At 30.6% G+C, this 13,035-nt stretch overlaps 1 protein-coding gene across 12 annotated transcripts in view; it reads right to left on the bottom strand.

The window, feature by feature from the left end:
• The window catches only part of LOC132930318 (regulating synaptic membrane exocytosis protein 2), a 31,951-nt gene extending 23,859 nt beyond the window's left edge, over positions 1–8,092 (bottom strand). For all 12 annotated transcript variants that reach the window (XM_060996127.1, XM_060996117.1, XM_060996118.1 and 9 more), the window contains exons 1-2: positions 6,987–8,092; positions 4,898–5,102 (exon numbers count right to left, since the gene is read on the bottom strand). In XM_060996127.1, the coding sequence (XP_060852110.1) occupies positions 4,898–5,102; positions 6,987–7,198 (417 nt within the window). In that variant the 5' untranslated portion in view covers positions 7,199–8,092. The remainder of the gene's footprint in view (positions 1–4,897; positions 5,103–6,986) is intronic.
• Between the last annotated feature and the right edge of the window lie 4,943 nt (positions 8,093–13,035).

Below are 13,035 nucleotides of genomic sequence, written 5' to 3'. Positions count from 1 at the left end.
TAAACAAATTCGGAACAAAAAATGAACAATACTCTTAAATACAATTAATAACAATACATTATATACTCTACCAAACAGTGCAAATAGGGTAACTATCCTAAGGATAACCAATATTATCAGTAGTACTTTGCTTTATCATCAATATTCTCAAATCGTATATCATCAATAACAAAAATAAAAGAGTAAAAGTTGTACTGTATAGAACTGTAAAACGTCAGTTACAACCATAGATCACGTGATACTGACTTCAATTTCACATATAGACTTACTACTACGAAATTACAAAAGAAAGTGTAATTAATTGTATGTCAATAAAAAAAATATGTTAAAGACAACAATTCATCAAAAATCTAGATTCTATGCAATGGTTGGTAATTATGATTACAGTCCAAAACATATCATAAAATAATATATTTTTTTTAATCCCACAATAATATAATGATTGTATTATTAGTACCATCGTAGGTTAGCAATGCATAAATTACGACAAACAGACATAATATACAATATTCTATTGAGATGAAAATTAATAAAAACACTTAAAACCTAATAACCACTATAGGTGAATTGATTTTAAAACATCAATCTAAAACAAATAATGCAAATTTGCTTTTTTAGTTTTTAAAAAATTATTACAAACGCTTAAAATAGCTTTTAATAATTTATTTTTGTTTTAGTAATAATATTATAAATTATAATATACTAGGTTGAACTAACTTTTTAAAATTAACCTGAATATTTAGAAAAATTAAATGTATAAATATATTAAATATAATGCAAACAGTTTTAAAAATTATGATGATCTAAGATTTTAGTTAAATATTAACATAAAAATCGTCAAAATTTGAAATATTTTTAATACAATATGTCTATGTATTTTTGATATATTTAGATTTATATAAGAACAACTTAACAACTTATAAGAATTAATTTCTTATTATATATTTAAATTTTAGTAATAAAAATTAAAAATGTATATTTTTAATTAAAATAAAAAATGACGAATTTTATCAAAATTTTAAATTTTAACACTTATAGCAAAATTGTATAATTGCATTTACTACCTATATACTTTTAAATTTCAAATAGAAAAAAAATATATAAAATCTTAATATATTTCATTTACAACAATTTTACTTACAAAGAATAATTGAATATCTTACATAAATTTAAAAAAAAGCTTTCAAACACCAACATAGAACAGAAGAAGTCTAAAAAATATTGTTTTTTTAAAAATGTTAAGAAAATGCTAATATCAAATATCAATGATTGGTGAAAATTACCTATTTTCCTATAATTCTCTCCCACTCCTAATTATTTTAAAAAACTACTAGACATTTTTTACTCTTCACCACTTAAACAGTAATCACTAGTTCCAATTTTCTACCAGAAATCACATAACAGTTAAACATTTAAGCATTTCTACCTTCAGGGGCGGTAGGTGACGCTACACTCTCTCAAAAAAAAGAACATATTCAAATCAATACATCCTTTGTCTTAGAACCTAAAATAGAATATCTTAAATTTATAAATCAAATATTTTCATAGAAAATAATATTTTATTTTATATTTTTAAGCTAAATTTTATCATTTTATTTTATATTGCCTAAAATAAAAATTGTTAGTTATTTTTTTTGTTTTGTATTCATTTAATGAATTTCATTGTAATATGATTACTTAATACTAAATAATTTAAAAGTGACATAAAATAAAACGTTAAAATTTAACTATAGTTTTATTGACATTTTACATGATAATTTATTATTTATAGCTTAAAATAGTAAATGTTGTAATTATTTTGTACAAGAATTTTATTTTTTATTTTTTTCTATTCTTTATTTAATTCATCTATGTATATTCTAAATGATTGTTAACATCTTTTGAACGAAAATAGCAAAATAATTAATTTGGTGGATACCTACGTATTTCATTATTGTATTACATTACGATTAAATTGAGTTCTTAATTATTGATTAAGAAAAACCATCGTTCATTCCGTAAGTATAAAATGATATATTTAACATAATATGTAATGCGTATGCGGTGTATTGCACATGATATATATTATTTTAACTACATTTCTAAAAAATAAATGATTTTTGTTAATTATAGTTGCTGTTCCTTTATGCACGTATTTACATTTACACTGAATATTATACAAACATAATTTTAAATTCTTATTTTTTATTTTTTTTTTTTAGAAACATTTAAAATCTTTATTTTATTAATACAATAAATATATGGATAATTAACATAATAATAACACAACATAGAAACATATTAATTTATTAAGTCACGGCACCACCACCTTAGGTTAAATAAAGATTTGTACACTATAGGTTTTGTGTAGATTAATAGTTTGGACCTAAATATATAACGAAACAGGTGAAGACGGATACTACCTTTGGATTATTGGTGAGGTGAGTTTTAGATATTTGACCTGAAACGTAGTAGATTTCTCAACTCCTTAAAGTTAAAGTGGAGGAAGATTATTTTTTCAAAGTATAAATAGTACATAGAAAGATTTTTCAGAATTTGTTAGAATTCTCCACCTACTTGCCCAGGTGCTAGTTGTCAAGGCAATTTTAGAGATAAGTTGAAACTTGAACGGGGTCTGAGTTGGAGGACTAGTATAGCTGTATCGTCTGCATAGATTGCTACAATCGTGTTTCCTGTTTAGGGAATACCTGATGTGAATACTATATATTTTACACAAATCGGATGACAAGTCACTTCCCTTGAGAAACGCCAGCAGAGGTTGAAAAGTATGGAAAGTATGAAGGGATTGAGGTGCCTTGTCTAACTGTAAATATTAGATTGCAAAAATAAGAGTGGATCGAAGGATAGTAAGTTGCTGGAAGGAATAATTTTATTTTATAGAGAAGGCCGTCATTTTTAACTCTATCAAATGCTTGAGCCACGTTTTGAAAACTCTGGGCAGTAAAAAGATTTAAATTTTATCAATAAGTCTATTCATTTAGTATACTGTTGAATGGTTTTTCCCTGAAGCCACATTGTGTGTGGAATATTATAATTTTGGATTGTTTTAATAGCATGATTTTTTCAAGAATTATTTTTTTCGAATAAATATATAACTTAAATTCGTAATTGCTTTCCATTCGTATACTTAGAGTTGTGTGAAAATAGCCTCCTCAGTTAACCGGCGGCTACCAACTATCATAATGTAATATGTATGTTTACTTTCAATAGGTTACGAAAATGTTATCTTTTTGATTATTATCAGAAGTCTAAAAAATATCTAAACAATTATTCTATAGAATACCAAAACATTCTCGACGAGTTCCGAAAAAATCAGTTTTTATGATGAATTGACAAAAAAACATGTACTCTTACTCTTTTATAGCTTTGTTGGGTATGTTTTTTAAAACAGTCACACCATCTTCAACAATACATTTTTATGTACAAAAATAAAATAAGTTATAAGCAACCTTTTCAAGTTATAGTTAATGCATTCGAAACAATATTATATTCTATAGTATAAAAAAATAAAAGTCCTCATTTAAAATCAATATATCCTTCTGTATATATAGGTATATTACTAAACAGTTAACACTTTATCGGTTTTCCCTGTCCTTTTCATGGTAAATAATAGGTTTAAATCGAATTTAATAGATAGTTTGCTAATATCTGAATCCAAAATGTGAATTAAAACATGAAATAAAAACAGATTACATATCATACTAAAAGCAAAATACTATAACAATATGTTTTGAAATACATAATATCAGTAAATTTAAAAGTGTAATACTTATTTAATATTTGGACTTAAATAAATCATATTATTCATATTATTATATATATATATCATCATCATTTTAAATCTAAATCCACAAAATAAGAATTTAGTAATAAAAAAAATATATTTTATAACATATTCAAATAATGTTTTCAACATAATATTGATGCTATAAGTGATTTATTTTAATATACTGTGGAAATATGTGATTTCGTTATATCAAACAACAATATTAATGATAAGGATTAAGATTTATAAATAACAACTTTGAAAAAAAAATTAGAAATATCTTTTGTTGTTTAAAAGCTTAAAGCAGATAGACACTAGAAACAGGTGATTGTTTTGGATGTGAAACACACTCCCCTGTTTGTATTTTTATGCGAAAAATATATTTTTATATGCTTCAAATTTCTAAAAAATATTTAGTCATATGACTCATACGGTACTATTTCATATTTTATATAATATCAAGTATGGAAGTTGATGACATATGTTAATATGCTAACAAGTTATATTTAAATAAGAAATTTAAACACCCCTTTAATAAAAACTCGTGGTTACGTTCCTGACTGGAATACACTATTGTCTATTATATATTTGTATGACTTCGTTTAAATAATAAATTTAACCTAAATAGCTTGAGTCTTAGATCATAAAATAATAAACGAGGTGTGGAAGTAAAAATTATTCATCGTTTCGAATTATTTGCAAAGCATAATAAACAAACCGGACATATTTAATTTTAGTTACACAATTAGTTAAATAATGTGTTTAAACACTTAATTGTATATTATACACTAAAGAAGAACACAAAATAACATTTAATAGGATTTTAAAAGAAAAAAAATTTTGATTGCGTATGTAATGTATTTCAATCCGTTAATAATTGATAATTTAAAATTTAAACTTTTGACTTATTTTTTTAATTTATAAATCGTTTTGATAGTCAAAACAGGGAATATTTTAATTTTATTCACCCACTCCATCGGTGCGGCTAATTGCTGCATATAATTTGCCTGTATACACGTCATCATGATCGCATAAAATCCATTATAAAAATTAGACTAACGGGTAGATTAATTTATAAAATATTTTATTTTATTAATTATTCGTATATATAGAAACAAATCAAATACTAACTTTGCTCGAACGCAGGGTAACCTTGCCTCCACACCTGGCACAACATCTGATACCGCAATAGTTGCACAGGTGTCCGACACCGTCGGCAAATTTGGTCTTCAGGCATATATGACAAGTTGCGTCCAACTCGACGCCTGCCTTTTTTTGTTGTTCACTACGTTGCCGAATTTTCTCTTCCAATAAAATTACTTCTTCTTGCTTTCGCCTGCATAAAAATTTAAATCATCGATATAATTTTAAAATTATGTATATATTAAGACTAATCTATATAATTATTAGTTATATTGTAATGTAAGATTTTCATTCGGTTAACACTTTTTGTAGTACCTAGTAAAATAAATTAACAATTTAATTTGTTACCTATGCGATCTATTATTTTTGCATAGTTTTGAAATTAAACACAATTGATAATCGAAAAGTTGAAACGGGGTATTTTCATGTGAAACATGCCTAAAAAGAAAGTGTTTGCCATTTTTAATAAAATGTTATACTCGAAGAAACCTGTCTTCCGAATTCAGCAGTAAATCACTACTTGTATATTCAAAGATTACCATTCCATTTAATAACGCTCTTTTATTTCAATACGATTATTTAGAGCAAAACCGGTCTAAGTATACATATTGTTATAAAATAACACATAATTCATAAGTTCGTAATCTGTTATTCTATAACAATATCTAACACTGCAAAATTTAAATTCCACTGAAATATAATATTTTTGTGCTTTACCGTTTTACTATCTTACAGCGACATTATCATATACTTATTGTATGATGACCAAAATATTTACTATAACATATGATCATATAAAGTCTTCCTCATAGATCGCGGTGATAGGAATATAAAAATAAAAATTTTATGCTCGCACCGAGAATATAATACGAGATCATAACCTAGTCCACCAGAATATAATATTTAAAAAAAAAATATTTGTAAGTTAGTGGTAGTTGAAAATTTGATAGTTTTTTGAACGCTTTTTTAAAATATACATCGAAAAATATAATCAAATATCAGTGAAACTTTTATTCGGCTGTAGGTATACTATTATTATAGTTCGAGTGGCTAAGTTATTAGTAATTATTTTAACGTATATTTTATTGTGCTTCGAGCAATGCAACGAAAACGAAGACAAAAAAATATATAAAATCGACAATAATTGCGTTGTGGAAACCATAGCACGACAAAATTCTCGATGGACATAGGTAATATATGTGACAGAACCATTTTAAGCATACTGAAGAAAACCGTTCAAGTATTTTCTGCAGAATTGAGACAATAACAGTTGACATGGTTTTCTAAAAGATGTATTTATCGGGACAACGTTGACCAATTCTGCAGCAGTGCATTATTTGGCATGAAATTTCGACCTGATGAAATAAAATCAGAATTCGACGAGTGATTTGATGGTGGGCAGGGGTGTGTAGAGGTTGGTGCGAGTTGTTCGAATACTGAATAGTCGTTATTATCATTTTAGTTTACCAAATAACAATAACAAAATACCCATAAAAACGTATTCACCATATTATATTAAGTCTACGCGTGAAACCTACTCACGAGAACCGAACACATCCGCGCCCCCGTAGCTGTAATCTCAGACGCCTTCCAATGGTTCGAGGAGAGGGGGGAGGGTGTCCCAGCCTAGGTGCGTCGTTGCCGTTATCAAAACACCAGAAAATCCGGTGGTGCTGACGCGATGACATAGAACATTATATTATACTCAACCCTGCCATCCCCTCCAAACCATAAAAAAAAAAATGCTATGACGACAATAAAACTCGGACGCGCGCGTATTTCGCGTATAATATTATGTTGCGCGGTCGGATCGCGCGCGCGGTAAAGTTCAAAAGTTCAACCCCGCCGTCACCGCCACCGCCTCTATCGTTGGGCGGCAGCAGCGGTGGCGGTGGCGGTGACGGCAGCGACGATAGTGCCGCCGTGGTGTTATTATTATTATTATTATTATTATTATTATTATCATTATTATATATTACGTGGTACGAGCCGCCGTCACACGACACCCACCCCAATTCCACCCTCCCACTTGCCAACAACCGCATGAAAATCACCAATCTCCCAATTATATACCGACCTCATGATTTCCTGTTCCTTTTGTTCCTCCTGTTTCTGCCTGTGCACTACGGACTCGATGATCTCCCGTTCCTCGGGCGTCAGGTGCGACAGGTCCGGCATCTCGGCGGCCATTCTCAGTACCCAACACCAGCACACGGCACTAAGAAGCGCCACCACCCGGCACAACGACGGTGCTATGTGCGTCGTCCCGTGCGCCGGTACGGCGGTCATGGTCAGCCCATGGACGCGTCGCGCTCGGCCATACCGCGGTCATCGTGCTGGGGACGACTGCGTGGCGCCCGCGACGACGCCGACATGACGACCACCGCGGCGGTGCTGCGGTCCGCGTACCGGGCGTCTGCGGGTCAACGGCGCGCGTACGTCCCGATGCGGAATAACACGATCGGTGTCCCGGCGATACGCGGTCGCGACGCACCGCCGCGCGGACGAACGAGAGATCGCACTACGGTGACGGTTGTTTTCTTATAAGGTGACGCGCGGTCCGTCCCGAGATCGTCGTCTGGCCGTGGTAATAGCTGTGGCTGCGGTGGCGGCGGCGGCGGTGACCGTTGTCGGTTAGCTGCTCTATCGCAGTCGCTGCGTCTAAATAGTGTCGACGACGACGATGGCGGCGGTAGTGATGGCGCGTAATACGGTTTTTGGTTTTTCTATCACTCGGTTACGCGACGACGACGACAGAGTTCTCCCTGTCATTCACATACGACCGTGTTGCTCACTTACGTCATAGGGCCCCCCGGAGTATCGATCGCAGTCGGCGGCGGCGGCGGTATCGGCGCCGTTCGCTCACTCTGAATGGGACACGCCGAAACCAACGTCGTGCGCAAGCGTACAATACGGTACTATTACAACGCACCGGTGTGGTGGCGCGCGCGACTGTCGGCGGCAGATGCTACGGCGCGGTCGCGACGCCGACGATATATATTATAGAATTTTGTGTCTGAGCGTTCGGGGGCGCGCGTGCGCGTATGAGTGTGAATGTGTACGTTTGTGTGTGTGTGTGTGTGTTAATATGTGCGTGTTTGTATGTGTGCCGTCGACGACGATAACGGCGGCGACGATCACGGCGCGACGGGCGTGTTGGCGGATCGACAGACACCGACGCACTGACGCCCCAAAAGCTCCGTCCGTGCGTGTGTATATATGTATAGATGTTTATATATATATATATATATATATACTTATAGTGTGTACTTACACCGCCGCCATACATGCCTAACCTAACCATCGTTTTAATATATGTATATATACGTATATTGTACAGTATGACGGTACTACGGTAGTATATATATATCTATATATACATAGTTTATACTTTATATAGTGGTAGTGATAGTCGTATCTGTAGTGGCCCGCCGCCTCCGCCTAGCGGAAAATGTCGGAAAACCCGGCCGCCGCGGTTCTTGCAGCCAGCGGCGGAGGCGCCACGACGAGGGACGCGACAAAAAGAAATGACACGAAAAAAAAAAAAACAAAGATTACTGGAAATTAATATCGGTGTCGTCACTTGTCGTCTGGTCCCGAAGTGATAATATTATTATTATATCGCGTATATCGGCGGTATACGAATATATACGCATCACTGTATGATGTGGCTATAATATTATACGTACCTATAAAAACCCGAGAGATGCGATATATATACGTCACGAATGCCGTATTTTCAGAGACAGCTATGAAAGCTTAATATTATTTTTATTATTTTTTTTTTTGGTTGTAATTCGATGTTTAAGAAACTTCGTAGCGACCACTTATAATCTATATAGGTACATTTTACGTATAACGCATTTTAAATACACCTTAACAAAACAAATGTAGTAGATCGTCCATCGTTCAGTCCTGTTGTTTTTAAATACACCTACTGAATCTTAACATCTCGAATCTCGTTATTGGTGGAAATAATTATTTTTTCGATCCGCGGAGATTAGTAGAATACTTTATCGTGTTGTATATAAATTAAACGTTATTTTAAGAATTACAAAAAAAAAATGTTTTTTTCATTGCGTTTCTCTTTGATTTAGGAATATTGTCGTACTTGAACACAAAAAAATTCATCTCTCAAAAATTAAATTATCAAAGCAGTAGTTTTAATGATTTTATATTCTATTGTAATAGCTAGGTATCTGGAAGAAAAGTGTCGACACGTCACGCATCGTATCTACCCGGTGAGATAAGAATTAATAGTGTACATAATATACGACTTTTTACTGCTTAACTACCCAATACACACAAATACACAATAATATACGACGTGGCATTTTCTCTATTCGTTGAAGCCGCACGAATTTCGTCGGTGGGAATTTTCATGGGAAAAACTGAAACTTTATACATTATTATTTATTAATTATAGGAATATACAATAAACGATTGCTTTCTTTGTATAAGTACCTACGTGCCATTGAATAGTATTACTGGTTATCGAGTAAAAGGTTATTCGTTCATTATCGACTACCGGATATAATATAATATTACATTTTGATGATCGATGACTGTAGTCGATCAATCATTATTAACATCATTTTTTTGACTATATAGCTGGTTTTTTCAACACGCTCAACTATTATTATTATTGTTTTTATTTTATGAATATGGAATTTGGATACAACCGAACTTTATAAGCGTAGTCCCTACAGCGTGGTTTTAATTAAATATAATCGTAAGCCGCTTATACAATATCATATTATTGTTATTATAATTTATAACGATTGTGGAAAATGTATTTTTATTAAATAACAGTAGTAAGAGAATTAAGTGAATACGTGGTTGTGGAAACACTCGGATCTAAAAAAAAAAAGTATGTTTTTAATTGAAATGAGACATCCCTAACATCTACACGAATCACTGTACACTGGACACTCCGGCGATGTCGCCTATTTAATTAATTTAGTTTCTTACAAACTAAATAGGTATATTGAACCTGATTGAAATAAACTAGTATAGATGAGTATAGTGTATAGAATATTATAATTCTAAAATATACTCAATACCCATATAAATTAATAGTACCACTTTCTATTTCGGTACTTATTTTGGATAAATAAATATAATAATAATATTATCTTCAGAGTACACCTACGACCTACATAATATGAATTATGAAGTTATTATAATTTATATTTTTTAGTACCAACTAGTCTTAAACTACGGATAAGTATTTATTTAAAACTTGATCAGCTCAAATGTTGACCACAAACACGGATGCAACCATATTACAAGTATATGTAAACTCCTTTCTTGATATTCTGTCTGCGTGCAGCTAACAATAAAATATACCATATATTACATTTATTATATAATATATTATTTTATACTTATATAAAACCCGGTTAATTTATACCCAAGAAAATTATTTTCCTAATTTTATATATGTTTATTACCTATATTATATTTCATGTTATTTTTTATTATCAATATATGGTATGAATTGTATGATATTCCATTATGTTGTGCATTTTTAAACAGTATATTATATTTTATAGATGATCAAAGTTTCAATAGACGTATAACGGAAATAAAGGTCGACCCAGTGTATTCGTATAAAAGTCACAAAATATGTTTAGCGTTTAGTACCACAGCTAAAATTATATAATTATCCTTTGTATTTGAAACCGAAACATATTATTTGCGAGTTATGGCGTAAGCAATTCAATTTGACTACCTATCGACAAAAAAAAATACCAATACAGTTGACGGTTATTATTATAATAATAAATATATAGCTGCCAACGAACAAGAAAACACAGTTCAATAATATATAGATATGTATAATAATTTGTTACATAATACGATATTAACAACCATCAACGCATACATTACATGTTTGACTTCAGAAAATTATTCGTCGATGAAAATTTGAGCAAGTAACCACGATTTATGACTTTTATCCATGACATTTTCCCTTATTTGACTCTCGACGTTTTACCCGTGTGACAGCTGTTATATTACAAGTATATAAAGCATTTTTTTGTGTATATACCTACTGCTAGACTAGAAAAATTATCATAGTTGATGATAGTATACATACTATACTTATTAGAATACATCGAACATAGGTTCTAGGGTGGAGAACGCCATTTTTATTAAATAAACCGTTTAATTATATCACACATTATTATCTTTATTATTATTACACGTATATGATGTGTATAAAATAATTACATAATAATAGACGCTATAGATGGACAAAAAAGAAATATAATACAATACTCGTATTATTGTAATTATATTTACAATTACCCATTTTGACTTCTCTACAAAATGTTAATCACACAAAATGTCATAAATGTATTGTATATATATTAAAACATAATTTTTACTTAACCGTAAAAAGTATTTTTTGATTTTAACATGTAATAAAGGTAACAGTTTTATGACAAATAATGAAATAAATATTGAAATATTATATTTTGCACAATTTTACTATTTTCATGAAAACTAAGGAATAATATTTTGCAGTCCTAACATGCTCCAAGTACCATCTGTGTCCGAATTTCAATCAATAGAGTAGCTGTATAAAACTTTTGGAGTACTTTTACAGCCCCGAAAAAATATTTTTTTTAAAAAAAACATCATTACGAAACCAATACATAACATTTACACTCTCATTTTAAATAAATAAGTGTACTTTAGAATGCATTATAATATAATATATACTCTATGTAAATATATAGTAATATATATATTATGTATTACGAACTTATAATTATGATTTCTATCTTAATAAACTATAATTTGCTTGATTTATTTTTTATGTAAACATCAACTAATATTTTTTAAATTATAGTCATAAAAATAAGTAAAATTATATCTGTAAGTAAATTGTCAATTCCAAATCATTTAAAAAAAAAGATTATATGTAACGCACTAACACTTATACATTAAAAAAAATATCATAAAAATTATTATTAAAACACGTTAGGCATGGTCTTAGTAAACACGAAAACAACAATTATAATATAAGAAAAATAAAAACAAAGGCTTTGGTAATTGCAATATTTCAGTTTTAATAAAAGGGATACCGGGGTCATCATGTATTAAGAAGTCCGAAATACAGCATAATCAGATATAAAAATAGTTCAGTTCGTACATTGTAGAACCTAAGCTTAAACTTAGTAAATCTACTTATACTATTTCCAACAATTTCACTATCTGGAATTATTGGTGCCAACTTCAGATTTGGCATTAAAAGCTTAGTTAATTATATGAAAAACAACCTATGCTTTTTTTTAAAACTATTAAAATATTATTAATGTACCTATTTAGAATATTTTGGTTGAATTTTCTGTGTACTGATTGATTATCTTTTTTCAGTCGTATATGAATTGGTATCAATATATTTTATTCTTTTGAAGATTATACAAGTATTGATTTTACGCCAGTTTTCCTGTATTACCTATATTGACTTTGGAAATGTTGTAAAAACTATTTCTTGAAAATATTATGCCAATAAAACGAGTAGAACCAAAACTTCTTTGTTATCAAAAATGCAATTAATATTAAGTTATCCAGGTTTATGAAATATTTGTACTAAAATTAAAATTTTATCATAAACGCAATAATGTGTGAAATAAAATTAAACCGAGGTTGATCTTCCTTTTCTTATTTTAATGTTTTTTCTTGTCATTAGGTATAAGTTGTATGACTCATAAGTCGTAACTATACCATTAAAATCTATATTATGTTATATCTTAAAAATTATATATTAATATTACTCGTTTATAAATAACTTTACTTAATTATTTTTAACAACATTAATAAAACTTCTGGAAATTTTGATTTTGATTTAAGATACCAATCGTAGATAAATTGTAAGCGCGCGTGCCGCGTAGTAAAATCGCAACTTAGGATATTAAGCAACCCGCTGAACGCTGAATTCGCATCAATAGCCAATATTAATTATAACTACACCAGATAAATCTTTACCAGACTGTGTGCACGTAGGGTTCGCCATCATGTAACGTAATCGACGTGTGGATATCACGTTTCGCTCGTCCACTAATAACAAGCTCCGAGTAGCCAGTGGTCCGCAGTTTGTCGTCCAATAGACTGTC

The sequence above is a fragment of the Rhopalosiphum padi genome, chromosome 4 (assembly GCF_020882245.1).
Source record: "Rhopalosiphum padi isolate XX-2018 chromosome 4, ASM2088224v1, whole genome shotgun sequence".
In the NCBI taxonomy this organism is placed as follows: domain Eukaryota; kingdom Metazoa; phylum Arthropoda; class Insecta; order Hemiptera; family Aphididae; genus Rhopalosiphum; species Rhopalosiphum padi.
This window is presented reverse-complemented; position numbering and strand designations above follow the sequence as displayed.